This window comes from Humulus lupulus, chromosome 1 (genome assembly GCF_963169125.1).
Source record: "Humulus lupulus chromosome 1, drHumLupu1.1, whole genome shotgun sequence".
NCBI lineage: Eukaryota > Viridiplantae > Streptophyta > Magnoliopsida > Rosales > Cannabaceae > Humulus > Humulus lupulus.
In genome coordinates, this window is record NC_084793.1 from 107,080,637 (window position 1) to 107,091,658 (window position 11,022).

Here is an 11,022-nt window from a genome sequence, read left to right on the forward strand (position 1 = left end):
ATAAAAGGGTCGCGGCCTAGGAAATGTGAGCTGCGGCATACCTTTCCCTGATGCCTTTCATCATTTTTTTTCATAAAAGGGTCGCGGCCTAAGAAAAATGCACCGCGGCCTAAGTCCCTTTCCCTTTTTTTTTCAAACTTTTTCATTTTTTTCATATTTTTTTTCACAATTTTCACGGTTTGAATTACAGAAATTAAAACAAAAATAAAAACATAATGTTCAATTTAAATAAAGAAAATAATAATAAAAATAAACTAATTTACAAAGTAGCTAAGTTTATCATCGCTAGCTTGACTTAATGCTTCATTCATCAACATATACTGGGTCAATGAGATGAATCACAGCAGCTTGTTCTTCCTCCATTGATTCATAATATGGCTTTAATCTCTGACCATTCACCTTGAATGACTTTCCGGTACTTGGACTTACAACTTCGACTACTCCATGAGGAAAAACCTTGGTAACAATGAACGGACCTAACCAATGAGACTTCAACTTCCCAGGAAAAAGTTTAAGGCGAGAGTGATACATGAGAACTTTCTGACCTTCCACAAAACTCTTCTGAAGAATACGTTTGTCATGAAAGGCTTTGGTTTTCTCCTTGTAGATTCTCGAGCTCTCATATGCTTCATTGCGTATTTCTTCTAGCTCATGCAATTGAAGCATTCTTTGTTGTCCTACAGCAACCATGTCCATGTTACACTTTTTTACAGCCCACCAAGCCTTATGCTCTAGCTCTACCGGTAGATAGCAAGGCTTCCCATACACCAACCGATATGGTGACATACCGATAGGTGTTTTATATGACGTACGATACGCCCACAAGGCATCATCAAGCCTTGTACTCAAATCTTTCCGGTTTGGATTTACAGTTTTCTCAAGAATCAATTTGATTTCACGATTAGAAACCTCCGCTTGTCCGTTGGCTTGCGGATGATAAGCAACTGTCACCTTGTGAGTTACACTATAGCGTCGAAACAATGCTTCTATACTTTTGTTACAGAAATGAGTGCCTCGATCACTAAGTATAGCCTTAGGTGTACCGAAATGCACAAAAATGTTGGAGTGAATGAAATCCACTACTGTATTTGAATTATCCGTTCTAGTTGCAATTGCTTCCACCCATTTAGACACGTAGTCCACTGCCAATAGAATATATTCATAGCCGAAAGAGGATGGGAACAGTCCCATGAAATCCATACCCCAAACATAAAAAATCTCAAGAATTAAAATAGGAGTTTGAGGTATTTGATCCTTGGTCGTTATGTTACCAACTCGTTGACAACGATCACATGTCTTACAATAAGCATAAGAATCTTTAAAAATTGTGGGCCAATAGAAACCGTTGTCGAATATCTTACAAGCTGTCCTCTTAGGTCCAAAGTGTCCACCACAAGCATAAGCATGACAAAAAGCAAGGATGGAACGAAATTCAGATTCAGGTATACACCTTCGAATGATTTGATCTGTACAATGCTTCCAAAGATAAGGTTCATCCCATATGTAGTAGCGAGCATCATGCTTGATCTTGTTACGTTGTGCTTGTGTAAGATCACTTGGTAACTCCTTTGAAGCAAGGTAGTTTACAATGTCGGCATACCAAGGAATAACTTCTTGCATGGCGAGGAGCTGCTCATCCGGAAAATTTTCTTCTATGGGCAAATTATCTTCATCCCGAATAAGACGACTCAAGTGGTCCGCCACCCTATAACCCTTTTTATCTTTTATCTCCAAATCAAACTCTTGAAGAAGTAGAATCCACCGAATCATCCAAGGCTTGGCTTCTTTCTTTGCCAATAGATAGCGAAGAGCAGCATGGTCGGTATAAACAATCACTTTAGTTTCAATCAAGTATGACTGAAACTTCTCCAAGGCAAAAATGACCGCCGAGAGCTCTTTTTCAATGGTGGAATAATTAAGTTGAGCATCATTAAGAGTGCGAGAAGCATAATATATAACATGAGGAAGCTTGTCAACTCGCTGCCCAAGAACAGCACCCACGACATAGTCACTTGCGTCACACATGAGTTCAAAAGGTAGCTCCCAATTTGGTGGCTGAATTATCGGAGCTGTAGTCAAAGACTCTTTTAATAAGTTGAAAGCCACTAAAACACTTTTCATTAAACTTGAACTTTACATCTTTTTGAAGAAGGTTGCATAGTGGTGTGGAAATTTTAGAGAAATCCTTGATAAATCTCTGATAGAACCCAGCATGCCCAAGGAATGATCTCACTTCTTTCACACTAGTCAGAGATGGTAGAGAACGAATTAAATCAATATTTGTCTTATCGACCTCTATTCCCTTGACTAAAATCACATGACCCAAAACTATACCTTGGTTTACCATAAAATGACATTTTTCCCAATTAAGCACAAGGTTAGTTTCAATACACCGCTGGAGTACCAAAGTGAGATTATGAAGGAAGCGATCAAATGAGTCACCATAAACACTAAAATCATCCATAAAAACCTCAATGATGTTTTCAATATATTCTGAAAAAATGCTCATCATACAACGCTGAAAAGTGGCAGGAGCATTACATAACCCAAACGGCATACGTCAGAACGCAAATGTACCAAAAGGGCATGTGAAGGTTGTCTTCTCTTGATCTTTAGGAGCTATAACAATCTGATTATATCCTGAATAACCGTCAAGAAAACAATAATAGGGATGACCCGCGAACCTCTCAAGCATCTGATCAATGAAAGGTAATGGAAAGTGATCCTTATGAGTTGCCGCATTCAACTTTCAGTAGTCTATACAAACTCGCCACCCGGTTTGCATTCTTTTTGGTACCGGCTCATTTTCATCATTCTTTACCACTGTGATTCCAGACTTCTTTGGCACTACTTGAACAGGACTCACCCATTGACTGTCTAAAATTGGGTAAATAATACCCACACTAAGGAGCTTCAGTATCTCCTTTTTCACAACTTCCATCATATGTGGATTTAATCTCCGTTGCGCCTCACGTGTTGGTTTAGCCCCTTCTTCGAGTAAAATTCGGTGCATGCACATAAAAGGGCTAATCCCCTTAATATCAGCAATAGACCAACCAATGGTTGTTTTATATTCTCAGAGTACTCTCATTAATTTTTCTTCTTGGACTTGGTTAAGCTCTTGCAATTATAACTGGAAGTGTCTCGTTCTTCCCCAAGTAAACATATTTGAGATGCTCCGGAAGTGGCTTCAATTCAAGTGTAGGAGCTTGAACAATTGATGGCTGCAATTTCTCATTAGAAATCGGTAAATTAAGAAATGCAATCTTCTTAAAAGTTTTGTCAAAACCACTATTGAGTGTGGTTATGACATCCATGATCTCATGAGAAAAATCTTCATCGGTCAACACAAGGTGCTCTCTCAACGCAACCTCCAAACAATCTTCACTATGAAAATCTAAAACTCATTGAGAAAGGATATCCAACACATCAAGAGAGTAGACAGCATGTACATCACTTGGATATCTCAAAGCCTCAAAAATATTAAATCGAATTGTCTCTCCATCAAATTCCATGGTCAATGTACCATCATGCACATCAATCTTAGTTCTCGCAGTTTTCATGAATGGTCTCCCCAATAAAATTGGAGTGGAGCATGGAATAGATTCATCTTCCATATCAAGAACATAAAAATCAGCCGGAAACACCAATTCATTCACTTGAACTAAAACATCTTCTATTACACCCCTGGGATAAGCATTCGACCTATCAGCAAGTTGAATAATCACCCCTGTTTCTTCAAGTGGATCGAGATTCAATGAAACATAAATGGAGAATGGCATGACATTGATAGAGGCTCCCAAATCCAACATACAACGCTCAATTCTTTTATTACCAACAGTGCAAGGGATAGTAAAAGTACCAGGATCCTTACACTTTGGTGGAAGCTTCTTTTGAAGAACTGCAGAAACATTCTCCCTCACACTAACTTTTTCATTACCCCTCAACTTACGCTTATTAGTGCACAACTCTTTCAAAAACTTGTCATAGCGCGGCACTTGTTTAATAGCGTCAAGAAGAGGAATATTCACTTCTACCTTTCGGAATGTATCAAGAATTTCCTTGTCAACCTCTTCCTTTTTAGTCTTCTTTAGTCTTCTTGGGAATGGAGGTGGAATGACAAAAGTAGGCTTAGGGTTTAGTTGTGTAGGGGTGGTTGGCTTTGGAGGAACATCTTCATTAACTGAGCAATCAACTTGTGGCTTGGATGACAATTTATCGGGCATTGGAGGACTAGGTGGCTCATATTGTGTCCCACTTCGCAAAGTTACTGCACTAGCATTCTCCTTGGGATTCATCTCAGGTTGTGAAGGCAATTTATTTGACAGATGAGCTTCCAACCTGTTATATGATGCTGCTAATTGTCCCACCTGATTCTCCAAACTTTTGATGGAAGCTTGGGTGGTTTGCTGAAACTGAAGAGTATTTGTAGCAAGTGCATTGATTAAATCCTCAGTAGAGGGTTTGGCACTTGGTGGTGGAGGGGCTTGCGGTGTTTGTGATGGTCTAGGTACAAAGTTATTTTGAAACCGCTGTTGCACAGTGAAACCAGGTGGTCTCGTAGATGTAGATTGTGGAGCAATTTGTTGTTGATTCCCATAACGAAGATTTGGATGATCACGCCAGCTAGGATTATAAGTTTGTGAAAATGGTTCATAATACATCTGATGTAATTGACCAGGGAAATTTCCTACAGCGTTAACACCCTCAGTTTCTCCCTCAACTAAAGTAGGGGAAGTATCAGTAGCATGCCCCACAATTTGACAGATTCCACATGGCCTCACCTGTTGGCCTAAAGCTAGTTGTTGGACCACTGCAGTTAATTGAGCCAATTGTTGACCTAGCTGATTAGCATTAGAGGTGCTCATTTCATTAGCTAATTTGGGTGGTGGAACAGGATCTTGGCGAATGCCAAACTGTTGTGAGTTAGCAGCCATATTAGAAATCAAGCTCCTGGCTGCAGCAAGAGTTTTATCAACTAGTGCACCCCCACTGGATGCATCAATCATACTTCTGTCCAGTGATTGTAATCCTTCATAAAAGTACTGAATGAGGAGCTGTTCACTTATCTGATGATGAGGGCAACTAGCACATAACCGCTTAAATCTCTCCCAATATTCATACAAAGACTCTCCTGTAAATTGCCTTATACCACAGATCTCCTTCCTGATGCTTCCAACTTTAGATGCTGGAAAGTATCGTTCTAGGAACATAGTCTTCATACCATTCCAAGTTTCAACAGTACCAGGTGGAAGATAATACAACCACTCTTTAGCTTCATCCTTTAGGGAGAAAGGAAAAGCTCACAGCTTAATCTGTTCTTCAGTCACTACAGCAGGTTTCATACTAGAACAGACAATATGAAACTCCTTCAAATGTTTATTCGGATCCTCACCAGGCAGCCCATGGAAAGAAGGCAATAAGTGGATGAGGCCTGACTTCAGCTCAAAGTTTACATCCAACGGTGGATACTGGATGCAAAGTGGTTGTTGGTCAAGATTTGGCGCTGCCAACTCTTTCAATGTCCTTTGTTGGACCATTGTTCTATAGGATCGAACTAAATCGTCAGAATCAGATTCGTTGTCAGATGGTAATGGCACTTTAACAGGATTATCTTGTGGAGCAAGACGTTGAAAGAGTGGATTATCGGTAATAGTCCTTGAAGAACGAGAAGCCGACGATGACTCAAGATATTGTTTAAGCCTAGATAACCTTTCTTGAGTATTGTCTTCACCAGACATATACACCTGATAATTCCACAATAAAAATTAATTAGTCACAAATAAATAAATTTGAATAATAAAAAGAAAAACAATAGTCCCTGACAACGGCGCCAAAAATTTGATGGATGTCGTATACCACACAAATTTAACAATGATTTTTCTTTCAATACTTCCAATTATTTTAGTATAATAGCAAGGACAGGTCGAACCCACCAGGACTATCGTTCACTTTATTATTCAATAATTAACACTAAAACTTAAAAGGGGATTCTGATTTTTTAACTCAAAACTAAATAACATAAACTAGAAAGCAAATAAAGATTGATATTACGATATTAAGAAACAGTTAAAGGTTAATCTCCACCCTCAACAATCATTCCTAATCACTAATAATAAATATTATTCCAATTTCTCAATTAAACTATTAACCCCGCAGATAACGCTGAAACAGTCAATTATCCCAGTCTCCATACTATAAGTAATTAAGGCGAAGCGCTCAATAATTAACTCTTTTATCTAAGCAATAAATCTATGAAGCATACAATCTATTTAACTTAGATAAAGCATTAAGTCCTATGGAAACAAGTTAATCTAGGCAATAAATTAATGAAGCATATAATTCATTTAACCTAAGTTCTATTTTTCATCACAATCAACAATTCTTTTGACATCACTATCAATTGCAATTTATCACATACACTTAGAATCCTAAACTATTAGGTGAGTAGTAATTCTAAGATGACAATTGAACAATGTAAAACCTTAATTAGTTGGCCACCTAACAAGAAATCACAAAATTCATAACATTCAATAGGAAAATAGAAACAATTTAATATTGAGAGAAATTAAAGAATGATATTCATTATCAACAATCAAGAATTCATGTCTTGGATTTTGAATTAACCCTTAACCTAAAAAGAATCTACTCCATAATAGTAATCATAATCACAAACATAATTACAATTAATATTATAGAGGTTAAGGGAAGAAAATAAACTAGATGGATGAACAAGATTGTTGTAGTGTTGTAGTCTTCTCTCCAGCCCCTTCTGAGTCTCTTTTTCTCTCAAAATCGTAATCAAAACCTAATCTAAAATTAACCCTAATAATCATTTATAGTCTCAATTAAATTCTAATTAAAAAGAAATAAAAAATCTGAAAACGACGTCGCAAGTCGCGGCCTAGAACAAAATTTATGCCTAAATCTGTCCCTCAGGCAGCGGCTTGAAAATTATGCGCAGCGGCTTGGCACACTAGGCAGCGGCCTGAAAAAATTGAACAGCGGCCTGTCTGGAAGAAAAGAATTTTGAAACTCCAATTCCATTTAAAGTGTCGCGGCCTACCTCAAATTTCTTCAATTCTTGATCTTAGATAGCTTGCACGATGCCACCACTTCCACATTTCAATCCCGAAAGCTTTGAATACTCCTAAAACTTTATTTTAACTACACTTGCCATCAAAATGTCAGATTTATCGTCATAAAATGCAATGTAGAAAATATGTTATAGAATCGCAAAATTAAATTAAAACTATTAAAAAATGCTATCATAACACCATCCAAGCGTAGAAAAACTTAACAAATATTAATACAAAAATGACCTTATCAATTTTTTATTTTTTATGCCCCCGGGGCCAAGACAATTCTATAGCTCATGGAAGAGCTTATGATATATGAAATACCATTCTCGACATTATTTTAATATATTTGCTTTACATTTCTTGGGTCGAAATGTTTCGCGCATTTTTATATTAAATTGTCCTGCATGCCTGTTTATTCATACAAACATATGGTGGATTTAAGCTCGAGGTTCAATGCATTTATGCACAGTTTGCTTGAAATATCTGCATCCGATCTCATTATTTTTTAAGGTCGGGGATTACTTTTACCATGCACTCGAAAGTGCTTATATGGTGTGTAATGCAAATGGTTTAGTTATATCTTACTTTTTTAGTTACTTTTTCTCGTCCTCGGGTAGTTCCCCGAGGTTATGAGGTCGAAACTATCGTTTTGCAAGATACTCCCGCTTCGATCTCGACTTATCGCGAAGCGGGTTTATGTTCCAACTTATTGTCGATTAGTTTTATCTGGTTTGTTCCAAACCTATTAAGGTCGTGTTTGGTTTGTAATCCATACACTTATATTTTTAATCTAGTTTTCATATTTGGTTACATCCAAATATTTTTATCTTTTGATAATTTGGTTATGTCCAAACTTTCTTAACTCGCCCGTTTGGTTACGTCCAAACACTTATATGTTTTTGATAGTTTGGTTATATCCAAACTATTTTAGCTCACACATTTGGTTATATCCAAACACTTATATGATTTTCGTATATGCTATTTTATTTTTTCAAGCTAATGGTATATGTACCACTAATGCCCCCTTAATATCCTATGAGTGTGACCATAGGTTATTCAATTAAGAGAAATTGCAAAAAATACAGCATATTAAAACGAAATCAAACTTTATTCGAATAATTCAATAATAGGAAAATAGTACAGACAAACAAGCATGGTTATAGGCAACACCATTCCTACACTATTGATAGTAAGGTCGTAGATGTTCGCCATTCCATGCTCGTGGTACCAAACTTCCATTCAATCTTCCCAACTTGTATACGCCGGGTCGGATGACTAATTCTATCTGATAAGGTCCTTCCCAATTTGGCCCGAGCATGCCAATTGTTGGATCTCGTGTTGCCAAGAATACATGCCTCCGCACCAAATCTCCTACGCCGAATTTTCTATCTCAAACTCTTTTGTTGAAGTACCGGGTAACTCGCTGCTGGTATGCAGCATTTTTTAACTGAGCTTCGTTCCTTCTTTCTTCGATCAGGTCCAAAGTTTCTTTGAGCTGGGAATGGTTCGAGGTTTGGTCATAAGCGAGGGCTCGAATTGTGGGAATTTTGACCTCGATTGGCAATATAGCCTCGCAACCATACGCCAGAGAAAATGGGGTATGTCGTGTTGATGTACGGGTCGTGGTCCTATATGCCCATATGACTTGGGGCAATTCTTCAGGCCATCTTCCTTTAGCTTCTTCCAACTTTTTCTTCAGCGAACTCTTTAAGGACTTATTTACAGCTTCGACCTGGCCATTTGCCTGGGGATGGGCCACCGATGAGAAGCTCTTTATTATCCCATTTTTTTCGCAAGTAAATAGATCGCTGTCAAATTGAGTATCGTTATCGAACACAATCTTCCTTGGCATCCCATATCGACATATGATGTTCTTCACTATGAAGTTGAGGACTTTCTTCGAGGTGATCATCGCCAAAGGTTCGGCTTCAGTCCACTCCATAAAGTAATCTACGGCGACTACTGCGGATTTCACTCTGCCTTTGCCAGTCGGCAATGAGCCTATGAGGTCGATTCCCCAAACTGCAAATGGCCAGGGGGAGGTCATCATAGTTAGCTCGGAGGGTGGAGCTCGAGGAATTGTGGCGAACTGTTGGCACTTATCACACCTCTTGACGTAGTCGAATGAATCTATTTTGATGGTAGGCAAGAAGTATCCCTGGTGTATGATCTCCACAGAACCCTTCATGAATTTCCTCTATGATTTTCTTAGCTTCGGGTGGGGTCCCACATCAGAGTAGCAGCATGGAATATCCTCTTCTATATAGCTTTCCATCTATAATGGTATACCTGGGGATCTAATACATTAATTTTTGAGCCTTGGTTCGTTCTTCTGGGAGAATGACGGTCTCAAGGTATTCAACTATCAGAGTCATCCAGGTTGGCTCGGAATTGATCATGCAAACATCCTCCTGCTCAGGCTCGTGAATACTGAGCGCCATGAGATGTTCGATTGGCATGACATTCAGTTCATCAGTCTCGGTAGAGGTAGCAAGCCTGGCTAAGGCGTCCGTGTTTGAGTTCTACTCCTGGGAGACCTATTCTATTGCATAGAACTTGAAATGCTCTAGTGCTGATTTTGCCTTTTCTAAATATGCAGCCATTCTCATACCACGAGCCTGGTACTCTCCTAAAATTTGATTAACCACCAGCTGGGAATCGTTGTAGCAATGTATCGCTTTGGCCTTCAGTTCCTTGGCCATACGGAGCCCTGCCAGTAGGGCCTCGTATTCGGCTTCGTTGTTCAACGCTTCGAAGTCAAATCTCAAAGTAGAGTGAAATTGACTTCCTGCCGGGGTGATCAGAATTACACCTGCCCCCGATCCATTCTCATTGGAAGACCCATCAACGTAAAGTTTCTACAGTTCGCGAGCCGGGGCTATAACTTCATCGTTGGTCACACCAGTGCATTCCACTATGAAGTCTGCCAAGGCATGTCCTCTTATGGTCGTTCTAGGATGATAAGTGATCTCGAATTGTCCGAAGTCAAATCTCAAAGCAGAGTGAAATCGACTTCCTGTTGGGGTGATCAGAATTACACTTGCCCCCGATCCATTCTCATTGGAAGACCCATCAACGTAAAGTTTCCACTGTTCGCGGGTCGGGGTTATAACTTCATCGTTGGTCACACCAGTGCATTCCACTATGAAGTCTGCCAAGGCCTGTCCTCTTATGGCCTTTGAAATAAATCTACTTAGCGCTACCATCCTGCCAGTTAAACTTTGGGCATCCTTATGCTTTCAAGGTGAGGGCATATCAATTAGAGCCTAGATTTTATCTGGATTTACTTCTATTCCCCGGGCATTTACAATGAAGCCTAGGAATTTTCCCGAAGATACTCCGAAAGAGCACTTCTGAGGGTTGAGCTTCATGTTATATCTCCGGAATACGGCGAAGCATTCTTCGAGATCATCAACATGGTTATTGTTATGTTGAGATTTAACTAACATAACATCAACATAAACTTCCATGTTATTACCTATCTGTTCGGAGAACATCATGTTTACGAGTCGCTGGTAAGTGGCTCCAGCATTCTTGAGCCCGAATAGCATGACGTTATAGCAATACAGCCCTTTGTCTGTCACAAAACTCGTATGCTCTTGGTCAAGGGTGTGCATGGCAATCTGGTTATATCTAGAATAGGCATCCATGAACAACATGAGTCCATGCCCTGCCGTGGCGTCCACGAGCTGGTCGATCCGAGGTAAAGGGAAGCAGTCCTTAGGACAGCCTTATTGAGGTCTGAGTAATCAATACAGGTCTGCCATGTCTCGTTAGGCTTCGGGACCAGCACCGGGTTAGCCACCCAATCGGGGTAAAAAGCGTCCATGATGAATCGGTTTACTTTCAACCTGTCGACTTCCTCTTTAAGGGATTTTTTCCTGTCGTCATCCAGTAGTCTTCGCTTTTGCTGCTTCGGAGGGAAGCTTTTGTTGATGTT

General features: G+C 39.4%; 1 protein-coding gene and 1 non-coding gene across 2 annotated transcripts; one reads left to right on the forward strand and one right to left on the reverse strand.

Moving 5' to 3' along the window:
• Positions 1-303: 303 nt before the first annotated feature.
• LOC133819354 (uncharacterized) lies at positions 304-2,025 on the reverse strand. The gene is made up of 2 exons (XM_062252580.1): positions 1,302-2,025; positions 304-1,115 (listed from the first exon to the last, which is right to left on the reverse strand). Exons 1-2 carry the CDS (start codon positions 2,023-2,025, stop codon positions 304-306), a joined length of 1,536 nt encoding a protein of 511 aa, XP_062108564.1.
• A 3,042-nt stretch (positions 2,026-5,067) lies between these two features.
• On the forward strand, positions 5,068-5,174 carry LOC133813206 (small nucleolar RNA R71). The gene has a single exon (XR_009884243.1). It is a non-coding gene; the product is annotated as a small nucleolar RNA R71 (small nucleolar RNA).
• The last annotated feature ends 5,848 nt before the right edge of the window (positions 5,175-11,022 follow it).